Below are 20,102 nucleotides of genomic sequence, written 5' to 3'. Positions count from 1 at the left end.
TTATTTTTCTGAGGACCCTCCATGCTATTTTTCACAGTGGCTGTATTAATTTACATTCTCACCAGCAGTGCACAAGGGTTGCCATTTCTCCCCATCTTTGGTAACACTTGCTAAAACTTCTTGTTTTGATAACAGCCATTTTAACAGGTGTGAAGTGATATCTCATTGTGGTTTTGATTTGCATTTCCCTGTTCATGAGTTGTCAAGTACCTTTTCATAAACCTGTTGACCATCAGTATGCATTCTTTGGAAAAATGTTTATTCAGTTGCTCTAGCCCATTTTTTTTTAAATTAATTTTTTATTTTATATAAACATATATTTTTATCCCCAGGGGTACAGGTCTGTGAATCACCAGGTTTACACACTTCACAGCACTCACCAAAGCACATACCCTCCCCAATGTCCATAATCCCACCCCCTTCTCCCAAAACCCCTCCCCCAAGCAACCCTCAGTTTGTTTTGTGAGATTAAGAGTCACTTATGGTTTGTCTCCCTCCCAATCCCATCTTGTTTCATTTATTCTTCTCCTACCCACTTAAGCCCCCATGTTGCATCACCACTTCCTCATATCAGGGAGATCACATGATAGTTGTCTTTCTCTGCTTGACTTATTTCGCTAAGGATGATACGCTCTAGTTCCATCCATGTAGTCGCAAATGGCAAGATTTCATTTCTTTTGATGGCTGCATAGTATTCCATTGTGTATATATACCACATCTTCTTGATCCATTCATCTGTTGATGGACATCTAGGTTCTTTCCATAGTTTGGCTATTGTGGACATTGCTGCTATAAACATTCGGGTGCATGTGCCCCTTTGGATCACTATGTTTGTATCCTTAGGGTAAATACCCAATAGTGCAATTGCTGGGTCATAGGGCAGTTCTATTTTCAACATTTTGAGGAACCTCCATGCTGTTTTCCAGAGTGGCTGCACCAGCTCTAGCCCATTTTTAATTGCCCATTTTTAATTGGATTCTTTATTTCATTTTTAATGGTTGTGTAAGTTCTTTGCATATTTTGGATATCAAGCCCTTATCAGCATATGATTTGCAGATATTTTCTTACATTCAGTAGGTTGCCTTTTCACTTGGTAAATTCTCTGGCTGTGCAGATTAGTTCGGTGTAATCTCTCTTGATTATTATGCCTTTATTGCCTTTGTTTCTGGAGACACATCTAGAAAAACATTGCCAAGATCAATGTCAAGGAGATTACTGCCTGTTTTCTTCTAGGAGTTTTATGGTTTCAGGACTTACATTTAAATCCTTAATCCATTTTGAGTTAATTTTTGTGTATAGTGTAAGACAGTAGTCTAGTTTTATTCCTTTGCCTATGGCTGTAACTTTTCCCAATACCATTTATAAAAGCAACTGTGCTTTCCCCATTGTATATTCTTACTTTGTCATAAATTAATTGACTATATTTGTGTGGGTTCATTTCTGGGCTCTGTATTCTATTGCATCGATCTTCATGTTTGCTTTAATGCCAATACCATATTATTTTGATTACTATGGTTAGCTATGTAATACAGTTTGAAATACTGTATTACCTCCAGCTTTGTTTTTCTTTTTCAACCTTGTTTTGGCTACTCAGAATCTTTTGTGGTTCCATAAAATTTTAGGGTTGTTTGGTTTATTTCTTTGAAAGGTACCATTAGGATTTTGATGAGGACTGCAGTGAATTAGTATATTGCTTTGGGTAATATGGACATTTTAACAATATTAATTCTTCCAATCCATGAGTATCTTCACACCTACTTGTCTCTTCAATCTCTTTCGTCAGTATCATAGTTTTCAGAGTATAGGTCTTCCATCTCCTCAGTTAAATTTATTCCTAAGTATTTTATTCATTCTGATCCAATTGTAAATGGGAGTGTTTCTTTAATTTCTCTGATAGTTGTTGGTATTATATAGTATATAGAATATATAGAAATGCATCAGATTTCTGAATGTTGATTATATAACCAGTGATTTTCCTGAATTTATTTATTAGCTCTAACAGTTTTTGGTGGAGTCTTTAGGGTTTTTTATAAATATAAGTATAAATATACATACACACATATACATATATTTATCTGCAAATAGTAACAGTTTTTACTCTTTCCTTTGCAATTTGGATGGCTTTCACTTCTTTTTCTTGCCTAATTGCTCTGGCTAGGATTTCCAATGCTATGTTGAATAAAAGTTGTAAAAACGGGCATCCTTGTTTTGTTTCTAATCTTAGAGGAAGAACTTTGAGCTTTTCACAACTGAGTATGATGTTAGCTGTGGGCTTCTCACATATGACCTTTATAATGTTGCAATATACTCCCTCTATACTCATTTGTTGAAAGTTTTTATCCTTTATTTTATTAATATGATTTATCATATTTATTGATTTCTAGATGTAGACCATTCGTGCATCTCTGGAATAAATTTCATTTAATTGTGGCATATGATCCTTTCAGTTGTTACATTGTTTAATTTGGTTTCCTAATATTTTGTTGAGGATTTTGGCATCTATGTTCATTAAGGATACTGGACTGTAATTTTATTTTATTTTTTTCCTTGTGGTGTCCTTAACGTTTTGGTATCAGTGTAATGCTGGCCTCATAAAATGAGTTCAAACGTGTTCTCTCACCTTCAGTGTTTTGGAAAAGTTTGAGAAGCATAGATGTTAAATCTTTAAATGTTTGGTGGAATTCACCAGTGAAGTCGTCTAGTTTTAGACTTGTGTTCCTTGGGAGGTTTTCTGGATTACTGATTCAATCTGGATTGCTGTACTAGTAATCAGTCTATTCAGATTTTGTATTCCTTCATGATTCAATCTTGGAAGACTGTATGTTTCTAGGAATCTATTCATTGCTTCTAGGCTCTCCAATTTGTTGGCATATAATTATTTATAATATCTTTTATGATCTTTTATATTTCTGTGGTGTCAGCTGTAAATCCTTCCTTCATTTCTGATTTAATTTTTTATTTGAGACCTCTCTTGGTGAGTCTAGTTAAAGGTTTGTCAATTTTGCTTATCTTTTCAAAGAACCAGCTCTTAGTTTCACTGATCTTTTTCTATTTTAAGTTGATAGCAACTTAAGTCTGAATATATCTGAAAACTGCATTTTTATTCCCCCCTCATTTTATGTTTTTGATGTCACATATTACATCTTCTCATTTTGTGCATCCCTTAGCTGATTACTGTACTTAGAGTTACTTTTACTTCTTTTGTCTCTTAATTTTCATACTAGATTTATAAGTGATTAATCCATTTTACTATATATTTACTTTTAACTTTGAGATTTATATATTCATATATTTTCTTGTCACTAATGCACTTTTCTTTTCAACTTAAAGAAGTCCCTTTTTAATATTTCCTGTAAGGCTAGTTTAATGCTGATGAGCTCTTTTAGCTTTTGATTGGAAAAATCTTTATCTCTCTGTCAACTCTGAATGACAACTATGCTGGGGAGCGTATTCTTGTTTGAAAGTTTCTTCCTTTTAGGATTTTGAATGTACTGTCCTATTCCTGATTGGCCTACAAAATTTCTGCTGAAAAATCTGCTTATAGTCTTATTGGGGTTCCCTTGTACCAAACAAGGGGTTTTCCTCTTGCTGCTTTTGAGATTCTCTCTTTAACTGTTGACAGTTTACTTATAATGTGTCTTACTATTGATCTTTTGGCGTTCATCTTACTCAGGTCTCTATGGTCTTTCTTGATCTGAACATTTCCTCCCTCAGATTAGGGAGGTTTTCAGCCATTATTTAAATAAATTTCCTTCTCCTTTATCTCTCTCTTCTCTTCCTGGAACCCCTTATAATGCAAATGTTTTTGAGATTTATGTTGTCTCACAGGTCCCTTAAGCTATCTTTACTTTTTAAGTTTTTTTTTCCTTTTTGATGTTCTATTTGGGTTTCATACTTGTCTTCTAGAGCACTTCCTTCTGCTTCATATAGTCTCTTTTTCAACACTCTCATGTACTTTTCAATTCAGTTATTGTATTCTTCAGCAAAATAGCTATTTCCCCCAGTCTTGAAGGAGTAGCTTTGTGTAAAAGGTACAACTTATCCATCAACTTTAGACCTAAGTTCCTTGTTGTCTCTCAAACCTCTGTCTAAGCAGCATAAGTCATTCTTGATATGTCCCAGTTGTTGAGGGTGTGCCAAGACCTGCCAGTGTTCTAAAGGGGGGGAATCACAGTTAGGCACCTAGTTTCAGGCTGATTGGAAGCTAGATCCTCAGATAGCAATTTAAAGTATGCAATATATATGGTCCTGTGGTACCATAATAGTAAATCTTGCTGGCCTGCAAAGTAGATGGATCTGGAGGTGCTGGAAAAGTCAGGGCTTCAGACAAATGTATCACATCCTTTCTGGGAGGTACCAGCAAGCCGTAGCAAGGCTGAGGAAGGATACAAAGATGGCATCCTCCAGCCTACATTCCCTGACAGCACCCCTGTAGCCTCTAGATGTATGCCAAACTTTAAGTCTGCCCCTCAGGCTGAAGCTCCAAGACAAGTAAATAGGCCTTTTTCACAGACAGACTGGGGATTTGTTTCAGGGCACTGTGTAGTGTTGTGGAGGTGGCGCTGAGCAGGTGGTAGCATGCCAATAACTGTCTCTCTAATTGTTATAGTCCTATGGGATTCAGGAATGCAAGCTCCTGGCCACCAGAGCCAGATGATTAAGGAGTGACTCCAGTATGGACTGCATGCACCTGCTGGCTTTTATGGGGGCCATGAAGAGCACAGAACTGGTATGTGGCTCTTTTGCAGGGCCACAGGAGAATCCAGGGCTGGTGCTTGCCTGCCATCTTTAGTGGGGCAATGGGAGAGCGCAGGGCTGGCTACACTTGCCAGTACTATCAAGGTAAAAGGAGAGTACAAAAATGGTGCCTGCCAGCACTTAAAACCACAAAGAGAGTTCCAACATACTCCTGCTTCTCTGGCAGATGCTTTAATATTAGCAAATGAATCTCCTTCATATATAATACAGGCACTTTTCACACTGCTGCTTTTGCACTGGTTCCTGAGGTGGGTAAGTCTGCATGCAAGCCCTTTAAGAAATGCATCTCAGTGGGCACCTGGGTGGCTCAGTGGGTTAAAGCCTCTGCCTTCAGCTCAGGTCATGATCCCAGGGTCCTGGGATCAAGCCCCACATTGGGCTCTCTGCTCAGCAGGGAGCCTGCTTCCCTCTCTCTCTCTGCCTGCCTCTCTGCCTACTTGTGATCTCTGTCTGTCAAGTAAATAAATAAAATATTTTTAAAAATGCATCTCAGTTCCCCTATAGCCCTTTGGATATAAGCCCCTTTGATTTTCAAAGCCAGATATTTTGGAGAATGGTCTCTCTGTTACAGGTCCCAGGGGTTAGGGTGCTTTATGTGGGGCATGAACCCCTAACTCCTCAGGGAGGCAGTCCAGATTTGTAAGATCCCTTCAGATTGTGGATCACCTTAGTGGGGGTGGGGTTTGGATGAGACCATATCTCTGCCTCTGTTACCCGTTGATGTGACACTTTTATTATTTGTTGTGAAGGAAGCTGTTCAGTTAGTTTTCAGGTCTTTTTCAGAGAGAATTAATTGTTCCCTATGTAGCTACAGATTTGCTGTGTCCATGGGAAGAGGTATATTCAGTACCTTCTTAGGCCACCCTCTTGTACTGCCCTACCAGTATCCTTGTTTTTAACAACTCACTAATTATAGAATTTTTTCTTATGCTTGACATCCTCCAATCATACTATTATGTCTCCTGAAACTTTAATTCTACTCTCTTTATAATATAGGCGGTCTCACTTTGCACAATAGTATGGAACTATTAAAATGAAGATGCAAGCTAAAACCATGTAAAATATATCTTAATAATGAGAAAAATATGATTGTTCCACAACCTTTAAAAGTGTTTTCCACAACTTTTTTTTTAAGATTATTTATTTATTTATTTATTTATCTGACAGACAGAGATCACAAGTACTCAGAGAGGCAGGCAGAGAGAGAGAGGAGGAAGCAGGCTCCCCGCTGAGCAGAGAACCCGATGTGGGGCTCAATCCCAGGACCCTGGGATCAGGACCTGAGCCGAAAGCAGAGGCTTTAACCCACTAAGCCACCCAGGAGCCCCTTCCCACAACTTTAGAATCTCCCTTCACGTAAGTTATACATGTATAGAGGAAAGTCATATATTGCTAAGTCTGTTTTCACTAACTTCCTTGTCTGCATCTCTAAAGTCTCTCAATGGTGGCAGTGTCAACATTCCTATGGTTGGCTATGTTTCTGTAACGCTATTTATATTAGCTTTAAATGTCACTTCCAGTGTTATCACTTCCCATTTTTGCTGCACTTTCATCTTTGTTGGTTAATTTAATCTTTTGAGTAGCCATATTTTTAAAATTCCACATTGGCTTATCAATGAGAGACAAAGAGAAAACAAAACTACATGCTTTGTTATTAGGGCATTAAGCGAATAACATTTTCACAATGACTAATCACTGACAGAATTTGAAAGAAATGAAATAACCGTTCACGGAACATGATACACAAGTTATGTATACAGTGATTTATGGATTGAAAAGCTAACAGACCATGGTAACATAAGTTCGAACTATGTTGTTGTGGACTGATGTTATTTAACTATATTGTGTTAACAAATCTGTGCGTATCAGAACTGTGCAAAGTAAGAACTAAGCTATAAAATCTTATTTTTCTCAATGTGTCACCATTATATGATAAAACAATAACATCTGAAAGAAACAACAGACTATTTCAAATACAGGATTTCTTTGTTTTATCAACTCTGAAAGTATCTAAGTTTAGTGTGGAATTTGCTTACTGAAATATATTTGAAGGGTGCATAGAGAAAGAAACAAAGTTAACCTCTTGCTTAAAGAGTTGAATATACTGTGGATATTTGCCAATTGAAACATTTTTTTTTTCCGCTGACACTCATTATAAATTCAGATATGAGTTATGGAATTTAGTTCCATTATATAAATGTTAACATTTGCTCAGCCCAGAAAAAAATATTTATGAAAAATTTAGAAAAAAATTTAAATGGAATTTCAAATCAATGAGTAAAGAATGGAATCTATAACAGATGGGATTGGGTTATCTGGATATTTATTTTGAAAACATGAAGTTACTTCCTCACCTCACATAACATAGAGAAAGAAGCTCGTGGATTAAAGATGTGAATATAAAGAACAAAACACACAAGTACTGGAAGAAAAGACATAGTTCTATTTTTATAATATTATTTAAAAAACAGAAGTTTGTAAAACAATCAGAAAATTATGCTCCTGATCTTTCCCACCAACTCTGCTTCCCCAAATCTCTCCTATCTCAGTATGTAGCAACTCCATTCTCATACTTGTTCAGGATAAAAACTTAGAGTCATCCTTATCTTTCCTCTCAGAGTCCATGATATCTCTCCTCTAATATTCCATAAAGTAAATCTTTCTGTCTTGACCTGGAAAATAATATTCAGATTCTAAATGTTTCCTATCATTTCCACTGTTACCACCCTATTCCACACTATCAAGATCTCTGGTCTGTATTATTTAAATAGTGTCATAAGCAGTCTCACTGTTTTCATCCTTATTCCTCTATGATCTAATTCCAAAATAGGAGCTATGATATATTCCCAAATTCAAGTATAATCATGTTACTCCTTCCAGTCACTCCCCATTTCACTCAGGAGTAAAATCCCTTTCTATGATCTATAAGGCTCTAGATAATCTATCTCCCTAGTTTACTAACCTGATCTCATCTTTTACTTTGTTTCACCTAATTCTGCTTAATCCACACTAGCCACCGTTATGTTTTTCAGACGTGTCAGGTATGCTCTCTCACCTCAGGGTGCTTGAATGACTCATTTCCTCACTGCATGTCATTAGATCGACTATGTTCAGAGCAGCTTTCTTTTACTACTCTATTTCAAAATTTAACAATTCTCAGCAATTCCTATCCCCAAGCCTCACTTAACTTTTGCCATACCTTCTAACACACTATAAACATATTTATTTTATTGACTAGATGCAAGCTCTGCACAGGCAGTAAGTTTGTTTCATTCATTTTCTATCTCTAGCACCTAAAGCAGTACCTGGCACCTCACCTCACACACTTATTAGGTACATTTTGAATGAATGAATATATAAAAATGTAAAAATTGCCCATGTAAAAATTTTGTACGCTACATGGTTAAGTGTACAGTAAACAGGGTTATAAGACAAACAAATGACTGACTGGGAGAAAACAACAGATATAACAGACAATAGATATATCTTTATGAAGTACTTCTATAAATCAATAGGAAATACACTGGGTGTGGTCCATAAACAATGAATCTTGGAACACTAAAAAAATAAAATAACATTGAGAAAGGAAAAAATAAAAAAATTTAAAAAGATTTTAAAAGATGACCAAAATGTAAGGTCTGATCCTACTAAGTTTTAACTGAGTAAACTTAGGCAAATTATTCAAACTCTCTTTAAAAAAATTAGAAATACACAACCAAATCCCCTCCTAAAAACGAGGCAAGAGACTACTGGGTATTTACCCTAAAGATACAAATGTAGTGATCCAAAGGGGCATGTGCACCTGAATGTTTACAGCAGCAATGTCTACAATAGCCAAACTATGGAAAGAACCTAGATGTCCATCAACAGATGAATGGATAAAGAAGATGTGGTATATATACACAATGGAATACTATGCAGCCATCAAAAGAAATGAAATCTTGCCATTTGCGAGGACGTGGATGGAACTAGATGGTATCATGCTTAGTGAAATAAGTCAATCAGAGAAAGACAACTATCACATGATCTCCCTGATATGAGGAAGTGGAGATGCAACATGGGGGGTTTGGGGGTTAGGAAAAGAATAAATGAAACAAGATGGGATCAGGAGGGAGACAAACCATAAGTGACTCTTAATCTCACAAAACAAACTGAGGGTTGCTGGGGGGAAGGGGGGTCAGGAGAGGGGGGTGGGGTTATGGACATTGGGGAGGGTATGTGCTATGGTGAGTGCTGTGAAGTGTGTAAACCTGGCGATTCACAGACCTGTACCCCTGGGGATAAAAATACATTATATGTTTATTAAAAAAATAATAAATTTAAAAAAAAATTTTTTAAATGAGGCAAGAGTATGAACAGACAATTTGTAGAGGAGATATAAGCATAAGAAATCTCATTCATGATTAGGAAAATTACATTTAAACAATGATACTCTACTTTTCACCCATTAGACCGACAAAATTTGAATGGTTAATAATATCCAATATTTGTAAAATGAGGACAAAATAGAAAATTTCTAATACTGATCAAGATATTATGGAGCAGGAGAGATATTTAAAAGAAAAATCAGTAATTATCAATATTAAAAAGGTATATATATATGAGAGGTTCCAGCAACTCAACTTAGAATTTATTCTATGGCAATATTAATATTAATATTAATAATCTTAAGATATGTATCTTACATATGTATGTAAGATATGGGTAAGAATCTTCAGAGCAACACATGTTTTTAATCATGAAAATACAGAAACAACTCAGTGTTCATTCATAATAGGTTAAACTATTTATGGTCAATCCATACACAAAATACTATAGAATTATGAAAATGAATGAGGCATTAATTAATGTGCTGAAAGAAAGTTTGCTAAGACTTCCTAAGTTATGTTAGCTGGGTCCGGACAAGATATGTAGCATGATTTTATATGTGTAAATAAAAATATAAGAGACCTACATTTGGTAGATCCAGCATCATTTTGTGAATTAGTAACTGAGTAAAAATGCTTTCATAGTTGTAAGATGCTTTCCATTCTAAGATGCACCTCAATATCAGAGATTTTGCATATAAAAAAACTTGAGTCTTAATATTGATGAAATATCTAAAATATATTCATGTTTATATACACATAAAGTATCTTCTGTGGACAACTACTAAAAGTGGTTAGGGAAGAACTGTGAATTTAAGGTATGTAAATGTGTGGAGAGAAGACTTCTCATTTTACGTTGTTTCATACAGGTTGATTTTTAAAACCAAGTTTATTGGTTACTATTAATATAAAAACTTTAAAAGACAAAAACCTAAATGAACTTACCTTTTGATCTGGATATTTCACTTTTAGGAATCTATACAGAATAAATAATTATACATGTATCCACAGATATGTCTAAGAATATTCATTATGATATTAATTACAACAGAATATTATGCAACTATTAAAAATAATGTACAGTGTTATGATAAGCACTGGGTGTTATACCCAACTAATGAACTGTTGAACGTTACATCAAAAACTAACAATGTACGGGCGCCTGGGTGGCTCAGTGGGTTAAGCCGCTGCCTTCGGCTCAGGTCATGATCTCAGGGTCCTGGGATCGAGTCCCGCATCGGGCTCTCTGCTCGGCAGGGAGCCTGCTTCCCTCTCTCTCTCTCTGCCTGCTTCTCTATCTACTTGTGATTTCTCTCTGACAAATAAATAAATAAAATCTTTAAAAAAAAAAAAAAAACTAACAATGTACTATATGCTGGCTAACTGAACATAATAAAAAAAGTACAGTGACAAAGAAAATTGTATAAGACATAGTAAAAAAGAAAGATCAAAAAATATAAGCGATAAAGCAAATAGAGAATAGTGTGTATTCTATGACTCTATGCATATATAATACATGTAGAAAACCCAAAATTTTGTATATATACATAAAAATATTATGGCAAGGGATTCAAATCTATACACTATTATCAGTGGATCTCTACAGGTAAGGGAATGGAATAAAGAAGATATGTTATTAAAGGGATTTTCACTTTTACCCTTGATATGTCTGTATTATCATTTTTTAATGTAGTCATGTACTACTGGTAAAATTTAAATAGAAGAGAAAATATTCAGCATCATTTAAATAGACTTTACACTGTTAATTTGCAGTTAATATGCAGAAATTTCTCTTGATTATCTTTTACTATAAGTTGACTGACTATGCAATCAAACTAAAATTTTTTGTATACTATTAAAAAGAAATTACCTTTAAAACATTCAAATTTCCTGAGTTAAATCATTGAGCAACAACAGAAAAGAGAGACAAAGCAAGAAAGAGACTCTTAACTATAGAGAACCACCTGATGGTTACCAGAGGAAAGGTGGGTGGAGGGATGGGTTAAATAGGTGACGGGGATCAAGGAGGGCACTCGCTGTGATGAGCAGCAGGTGGTATATGGAAGTACTGAATCATTAAATTGTACATGTGAAACTAATATAACATTGTGTGTTAATTATACTGGAATTAACATTAAATTTTTTTTAAAAAAATTAGAAAGTAAAAAGGACAGCTTAAAAGGAAAAAAAACCCACATTATTCAGTACATTCTTATCTCAGTAGGAATTTTCATTAATTCCATGGGAGGTTAGTAATACCATTCTTTTTGTAATATTTCCTAGCTTTGTGGTCTGCCTGAATGATTAAATAGTATTGTGAGACAAATGATTAACCAGGGGAAAATATTTGTGATATATATAAAATAGACAATGGATGAATCTTCACTAAAGAGTACTTCCACAAATCAGTAGGAATTATTACTTTTTTACATGGAATTAAGGAGCTATCAAATATTCATTGAGTCTAATGATTCTAAGATATGTTCTAAATTTGACTGAGAAACACTACCAAAGTGTTCACGCTGACTAGGTACGTGAAGGGACATGTAAAACTGTTTTAAGTGTACTACCTCTCATATGCCATTAGGAATACTACAGCATTTCATTAATTACATGAGTTACTTTGTCTATAAGTCTCTTCATATTAGTTAATAATAATATTAGGATATAGATCAATATTTCCCCACTAAGTTGGGAAAAGAAAACCAAAGCTAGGCAGGAATACACCTTTGGTTTACCAAATTACACTCAGAGATTAAGATAGAGGGAAAACAAAGAAATCTTCCCCCACACACCTTTTTGGATTGGCTACAAACTCTAAAACATAACTCCTTACGATGTAAGAGAAATCAGGAGGAATGAATTTTCAGAATATACCATGTCAACTGTGTAGTTTTTTAAATGTAGAATTAGGAATGAGCACAGTATTTTTCAAAAAATCATATCTGCTCAGGTATATGCCTAGAGTAGAATTACCTTTGGGCCAGGAAGCCCAGGAAGACCAATGCCTGAAACACCAGGATCACCTTTTTCTCCTTTCTGTCCAGGTAATCCTGGGGAGCCAGGTTGTCCAGGAACTCCAGGAGGTCCAGGAGACCCTTTCACACCCTGAGGGCCTGTTGAAAATATGTAATATGCATCTTTTTTACAAAATATGCTTTATTCATGGCATATCTATGACACTTACGACTAAGGGGAAAGGTTTTTAAAAAATACCTCTGCAAATTCTGAATTATATAATAATCTTTTACAACCAGGATTATTTAAAAGCCTATTTTTCAAGGACGTTTAAGAGAAAGGGGTACAGTGAGAGAAAATATACATATTTGTGGATCCTTACTCTTAACGTTTCTGAAACTCTGTCCCTTAAATCACATTTCAAATATTTGTGTGATGAGAAAACTCTATCCACTGATTATGTCTATTACTGTCTCAGTTTGATTCTATCAACACCAGTCTCTATTTTAATAACAAAGAGAATGAACCATCTGCCGTTAATGGAATTAAATATTTGGGAGACTTTCATCACTCACCTGGAAAACCCATATCACCTATGCTTCCTTTAAGTCCAGGAGGTCCTGTAAGTCCTGGATTCCCAGGAAGACCAGGGTTACCTTTGGGGCCTAGAAAAGTTAAATTGATTAAATTAAGACAAGTCAGCAATATTGAGGTTGCCTGGTTTCTTGGAGTGGGTTGTAATTATAATGAAAGCCTGGGATTAGATGGATGAAACCTTAATAAATGATTAAGTTCCACAGATCCAACTCAGCATAAAACAGGCAAGAGGTACCTAAGAAATCTCCTTAGGGACATATTACAATATAAACATAGTAACAGAGGTCTCCTAATACAAATCAGTTTTTAAAATGTAAAAATTTTACCAGGACACCTCATTTCTTGCTCTAAAACAATTCCAATCACCTGAAGTTCTATTTGTATTATGTGCATACTACCCTTACTGTATTTGCCACAGATAAATCCAATATAATGAGTCTGCTTTTAAAAGACTGAGAAGTAAGTGGCTTTCCCACATACGTCTGGTTATGTGAAAGTGGTAAATGGAAAGTGGTATCCTATTATGATATACTTCCAGTACATTAGGCCAGGGATAGATAAAGGTTGACAGAGAGGTACTAACTCCCAACAGTCATGGCTGCTGTGTTCATACATTCTTCCTTGAGCTCAGGTGCCTGAGCTGTGGTATCACATACAGATTTTCTAAGGACCACAATGTTGCCTTAAACATTTTTTCTTTTATTTTTTCTTTCATACTGACTTCCAACTTGGGGAAGAGAATGCAGAAGATGTGAAGAATAGAAAGGAACTTATATATCAAGGCGATGTAGTACAGAGTCTAGAGCAGAATAACTGATCTGAAGGACTCCTATGAGAATGGAGACCAGCTGCTCTTCATTCCTTTGGGCCTAACTAAGAGAAAATGGCTCAAGAAGCAGCAAGAGTTTTCCTAGAAATAAGAAAAAAATCCATGTTGACTCTAAGGGTGATTAATGCTGAAAAAGACTACCAAGGTATGTTGTGAAATTTTTGTCCCTAGAAACTTTAAAAAATATAATCAGCAGCCATCTTTACATGGTTTAATGACTGACTTCTCTAAAGGCAGTACCTAAAAAAAGCTAAATTTTTCAGCACCTGCCAGATAACTGCCTCACTGATATATGTTGCCGTGTATGTAAATAAAACACACCACCTTATTTGGATGTACTTCTCATTCTGTATACATCCTCACTGCCCACAAAAAGAAGAAACTGAGCAAAGCAAAATATCCTACAAACCTTGTCAGTTAACACGTGAGCCAAATGGCAATATTTTTGCTAAAAAAGAGCTCCACATCTCAGTAGTTACTCAAGCATATTGTCATGATCCGATCCAAAACACCATCACACATGATAAATACATAATTACTTTCCTAGGATTTAGGATCAGCCATTCAATTGCTACATGTGGTCTGTCATCCTTACCTGATGGTCCCGGCAATCCAGGTTGTCCACTCAGTCCAGGTTGCCCTGGGTCTCCAGGCAAACCCTGGTAACCTTTTGGCCCTGGAACTCCAGGAATACCTTCCAATGATGAATATAAGGAACACAAATTAGGTTGATATCATTAATCCACTAAAAATAATTTGGGAAAGCAAGCAACCCAAATTCTGAACTATGAATGAAATATAGGAACCCATGATATTCTGACAGAGTAGGAGCCAATAGCGCTGGACACATTAAACTCCTCCACTTTTTATTTAGCTACGATTAAGAAACTCAAATCACTCAGTAACTAAGTCATTTTCCTCTTTGGGCCTCAGTTTTTTCCACTGTAAAATGAAGGAACTGGGGCAGATTATCTTTAGGCTATCTTTTAGATTCTACAACTATCTTTAATAATCTTATTATAATATAGATTACTGCCTCTATTTTACAGAAGGCAAAATTGAAAGAGAATGCTTGTAAGGACTAATGCGAGAAAGATCTTTTTTTTTTTAAGATTTTATTTATTTATTTGACAGAGAGAAATTACAAGATTTTATTTATTTATTTGACAGAGAGAAATTATTTATTTGACAGAGAGAAATTGACAGAGAGAGAGAGAAGGAAGCAGGCTCCCTGCTGAGCAGAGAGCCCGATGCGGGACTCGATCCCAGGACCCTGAGATCATGACCTGAGCCGAAGGCAGCGGCTTAACCCACTGAGCCACCCAGGCGCCCCGAAAGATCTCTTTTTAATAGTAATAAAAAATTAGGTGGCCCTACCTCTTTTGTGATGACATACAAAACCACACTAATGTCTTAAACTCTTTTTTGAGGAAAAATCCCACCAAATTCTGCTCATAGGTAAACATAGTATTTGTGTACACACATACACCCACACATACTCACAAGCACACATGAGCTGACAAAAGAGCCACAAACTTTACTGTAAGCTGCAAATAAACATGGCTAATTTTAAAGTTCCATGTTGTCTGAAAGGCTATTCTATACAGACTGGATTGTAAGCACTTTATTTATTAATTTGTGCTTACCTACATTTTTGATGCCTTGTTATGTTATACTTTTATAAAAAGAAAAAAGAATTTTTTTAATTTAAAAAGTCAGTGTAGGGGCACCTGGGTGGCTCAGTGGGTTAAAGCCTTTGCCTTTGGCTCAGGTCATGATCTCAGGGTCCTGGGATCAAGCCCCACATTGGGCTCTCTGCTCAGCAGGGAGCCTGCTTCCTCCTCTCTCTCTGCCTGCCTCTCTGCCTACTTGTGATCTCTGTCTGTCAAATAAATAAATAAAATCTTAAAAAAAAAGTCAGTGTAATACTCCATATCTTATTTGTTTCTAATAAAATAACTATAGTAACACAGTTGCTCCCTAAACCTTTCAGCAACCTCTCTCATGGCTGAGCTGGCCCAGCTGTTCTTAATCCAATACTTGTTTATTCTTCCAAGGCAAAATAACAATGAACTGGATTTAAAAGCCAAGTATGATATGTATATCAAAACACTGCAGGGTAACAATGTATTATTCCTCCCCATCTGGTCTCAAGGGAAAAAAAAATTAAGGGACCAGCAAATTTCCCAAACACTGAAATCAATTTTTCAAGTGATTCTGGCTATATATGCTTTCCTCTCAACAACATATTGCTTTCTGGAAAGCCTGAAGGTGACTGCCTTAAGTCTATTTTAAGAGTTCATAGTTTGTGACAAGTTAAACTACAAAGAAAACACTTAAAAGTTGATCACTCAAACAATACAAATCAGGTGAAAATTTTCATTACCAAAAATTTGACGTGCCTTTTGTTGGTGACTTCTACACTATAAATCACTTTTCGTGCTATTTAAAATGAAACTTGAGATATACCAGTAAATACATTCACAAATAAATGTATTACTTACCTGGTAAGCCAGGGTCCCCCTTCTCTCCTTTTGAGCCCAGTAGATCTGGATCCACTGGTCCAGGAGGGCCTGGAAGGCCAGGCTCTCCTTTACCACCTTTTTCTCCTACAGGGCCGGGAGGTCCTGGCTGACCCTGCAAACCATCATCACCTAAAACCAACATGTGTGGAGAGGACACAACAGATTAGATTCATCCTTCCAGGATTTATGCCTATAAAGATTATTATAATATTCTCTATATATCTCTATATATAATCTATAAAGATTATTCATATATTCTGTAATTTAGTAAGCCACTGTCCACCCAAAACACTTATGCACTATGGTTATTGTCTGAGTAACTTGAACTCACATCACATTTTTCCACTCAAATAACACTCCCTCTATTTTCTGGGGTTCTTTGACAATAAAAGAAACTGTAAAAAAATCAAAATTCAATCCCCATATTTTACTATTTTGAGCTAAGCATTTGCAACGTTTCATGGTATTCAAACTGTGCATGCCACCAAATCGAAAATACAATGTACTTAAATGCCATGTCACATAAGTGATGAATCACTGAATTCTACTCCTGAAACCAATATTACACTCTATGTTAACTAACTAGAATTTAAATAAAAGCTTTTAGAAAATACCATGTCACAAAGAAACAAAAGTTAGCATTGCCCATTGTAAAGCACTCAAAAATATTCTATATTGACACAAAACAACGTTTAATTTTCTCTCTCACATGCATCTACCAGCCAATTCTGAATATTACCTTTGATACCAGGAACACCACTCCTACCAGGAATTCCCAAAGGTCCTGGTGGGCCTGGAGGTCCCATCATACCCATTTCACCTTTGGTACCTTTGAAGAGTATCAAATAATTAACTTTAACTTTCCTTGACCTTGGAAAAATAAAAGATAACTTTTAATATGTCAACTGGAAGACTACTGAGTGTTACTGGGCATTAAGTTTTACCCCTTTTCAACTGCTGTAACTTTGGCAACTACTACTGCTGATATAAATGAATAAAAAGACTCTGGGGCACCTGGGTGTCTCAGTCAGTTAAGCACCCGGTTGTTGATTTCGGCTTAGGTCATCTCAGCATCCTGAGATTGAGTCCGCAGTGGGCTCTGCACTGGGTGTGGAGCTTACTTAAGATTCTCTCTCGTTCCCTCCTCTTCTGCCCCTCCCCAATCCTGGGCTCACACTCTCTCTCTCAAAAAATAAAAATAAAAATAAAAAGACTCACTGTGGTAGCTAATCTCCAAAGATTGCCTCACAATGCACCACACTTCCCAGAATACACAACCTTGTACAGCCTTCTGTCCTTGAATTTGGGCTGACTCTGTGCCTTGCCCTTGACTAAGTGACACTGTATGACTCCCAAGGCTAGATCATAGGAAGCCTTGCAGCCTTCACCTGGGACTCTTAGAACGCTTGCTTTTGGTTTTGGGGATTCTCTCTTTTGGGAAGCCAGCTGCCTCTAGAAGGAGAGCAACTACCCTGAATTTACCAGAATGTAAGGATCCCAAGCCATGTGAAGGAACATTATGGATAATGAGAGACCATTTGAAGAGGCCAAGGAACATGCAGTTGTCAGAGAAGCGCCATCATGGAAGTAGATCCTTCATCCCAACCACTCCAGTTGGTGCCATGTAGATCAGAGATAAATGACCCTACCAAATCATGACTTAACTCCTGACCCACAAAATCTTGAACAAAATAAAAAGGTTGAATTAAATCATTAAATTGTGGGATCATTTTTTATACAGCAATATGTAACCAGAAATCTCAGCAAAAAAATGTAATGAAAATAGCAAACTGAGTTTCCTGCAAAGACATTTAACACTTTTCCTTAAGGGACAGTGTCAATTCAGAAAAGTACAAGAGAATAATATATCAGAATCATATTAAATATGTTTTAACTTCCTGAATCCAAAACCAGAGAAAACTTTAAATGAAGTACCTGGAAATCCAGAGGCACCTGCTTTTCCTGGAAGCCCTGGTGTTCCTGGGGGTCCCATAGGACCAGGTGCTCCAGGAATTCCTGGACTGCCTCTCTCTCCAGGGGGTCCTGGAACATCAAACCCAGGAGGCCCTGGGTCTCCCTTCTCTCCTGGTATTCCATGCAGGCCTAGTTAATACAACATCAATATTAACAAGTTTTGAAGCAGTTTTAAGAGCTGTATCTGATTATTTTTCTAGCAAACAAGTGATAGACTCCTGTGTATAACAAACCTAACAGTGATTCAGAGATACTTTTGGTATCATGCATATAAAATGACCTAACAATCAAACTTTAGGATTTTCAAGCATATTTCTCTATGAAAGTGCCTCTCAAATTATTTCCAGTGAACAACCAACATTTTCTTAATTCCTGGTCCACCATGGGCAAATATTTTCATAAAACACAATAAAAATTACTAAAAAAAATACTAAAATAAAAAGCCAAAGTCATACATGACTACATTTTGATTATTATATTCAACAAATACAATTACACTGTCAAATTACCACATAAGTTTCTAAATGCTTACTCTCAATTTATTCTAATTCCAATGCAGACTGGTAACAAGCATTTTGTGATTTGACATTGGTCCATTGACTGCATTTGGATTTGCACACTCTAAGGTACTATGGATTATTGGGATATATTTCTATAATCCATAAAAGTGATCCATTACTGAATAAGCCCATTACATGGACATTTTCAACTTTATTTCTGTTTCATTTTACATGTTATCTTGATAATACATTACACCATCAGTTTTTGTTGCTAAATTTTGTTTCTCAGTATTTCAACCAGGATTTCACAGAAAAAAATATGATACTGCAAAAATATTTAACCTTAGTAAGTTTTGCAAGACTGAACTACTCCAAGAGACAAGATGATTAAAACTGATTATATATTCAGGGAAAAGAATTACTCTACCAATGTAAGACAAGTTTCCACTCCAATTCCTATCAGGTATGTCACTTTGTGAGTCACATAGGTAGGTGATAGGTAGGTCAATATTGTTGACCTACAACTGTTAAATGGGGATACAATTGACTGGAAGCTGGAGGCTGAGCCAGGTGACCATTCCAAAGTGTCCCTTCAACAGTGAGACCTAATTTTATTGTTGAAGATTCAGAGGTGATTATTTTTATAATAGAGCAAGATGCTGGGATTTTAAGATCTGTTTGATGTCATATAGCAGCATGTCCTTAAACCAATAAAATTGACTTTGAAGATTAGGGAATTCCATTCGGTTTGCATGTCATAATGGTTCCAATTCTGTCATTTCATTGAAAATACTACAGAAAGGGGAGAGATATTTTACATTATTATATTTGTGACATATGATGAGATACCTAATAATGAACACTATTACAACTCTATCTGAATCACTGCCTACTGTTATAGCTGAGTTTTCAAGATAACTCATTTGTCCTTTGAAATACGCTCCACAAAGTAATGGAAAAAACCCAAAGACTTAAACCTGGACAAATCTTGTCTGTTTTTCATGTTTAAAAAGCTTCACTTTAAGATGCAGCTTTTGAGAAAGAACTACAGTACCTGGTAGACCTGAAGTTCAAGAGGCAGGAGTTACAGTTCAGCAGCAAGATGAACCACCCAAGCAGAAGCAAGTTGCAAAAAGATTGATTAGGTTAAGAAAAAAACTAAGCATGTAAAGATGAGAACAAAAAAGTCTACAAATAGAAGTTATTAGATACTGATTCACAACTACCATGTATTAGTAATAATGAGTAAAGAACTTATTTTAGGCATTCATTTAGATGTTCATATAGCAATATTCTATAAATGAAATATATATGTATAAGGCATTCATTTTAGGCATTCATTTAGATGTACATATATATGTACATATATATACATATATATTTCATTTATAGAATATAAATATAAATGACACTCTTGTCCCTGATCCTTATATTGCTTTGAATAATCCTTTTGGAACTTAAGCTCCTAAAGATAAGTTAGAATTTAAAGCTAAATTTGATTTTGTACTATAACAGCTTTGGTACAGAAAACTCAATAATTATTAGCAGATGAGTATGATTAAACAAACTGCATTACTAGCAAAGATTTTTTTCA

General features: G+C 35.8%; 1 protein-coding gene across 4 annotated transcripts in view; it reads right to left on the bottom strand.

The window, feature by feature from the left end:
* The window catches only part of COL4A5 (collagen type IV alpha 5 chain), a 238,612-nt gene that overhangs the window by 38,565 nt on the left and 179,945 nt on the right, over positions 1 to 20,102 (bottom strand). For all 4 annotated transcript variants that reach the window (XM_032331820.1, XM_032331819.1, XM_032331822.1 and 1 more), the window contains exons 31-36: positions 17,970 to 18,137; positions 16,774 to 16,863; positions 16,014 to 16,163; positions 14,105 to 14,203; positions 12,659 to 12,748; positions 12,102 to 12,241 (exon numbers count right to left, since the gene is read on the bottom strand). In XM_032331820.1, coding sequence (XP_032187711.1) covers positions 12,102 to 12,241; positions 12,659 to 12,748; positions 14,105 to 14,203; positions 16,014 to 16,163; positions 16,774 to 16,863; positions 17,970 to 18,137 — 737 coding nt within the window. The remainder of the gene's footprint in view (positions 1 to 12,101; positions 12,242 to 12,658; positions 12,749 to 14,104; positions 14,204 to 16,013; positions 16,164 to 16,773; positions 16,864 to 17,969; positions 18,138 to 20,102) is intronic.

Source organism: Mustela erminea, chromosome X, assembly GCF_009829155.1.
Source record: "Mustela erminea isolate mMusErm1 chromosome X, mMusErm1.Pri, whole genome shotgun sequence".
Lineage (NCBI taxonomy): Eukaryota > Metazoa > Chordata > Mammalia > Carnivora > Mustelidae > Mustela > Mustela erminea.
The sequence above is the reverse complement of the archived record's forward strand: the minus strand, read 5'-3'. Positions and strand labels throughout refer to the sequence as shown.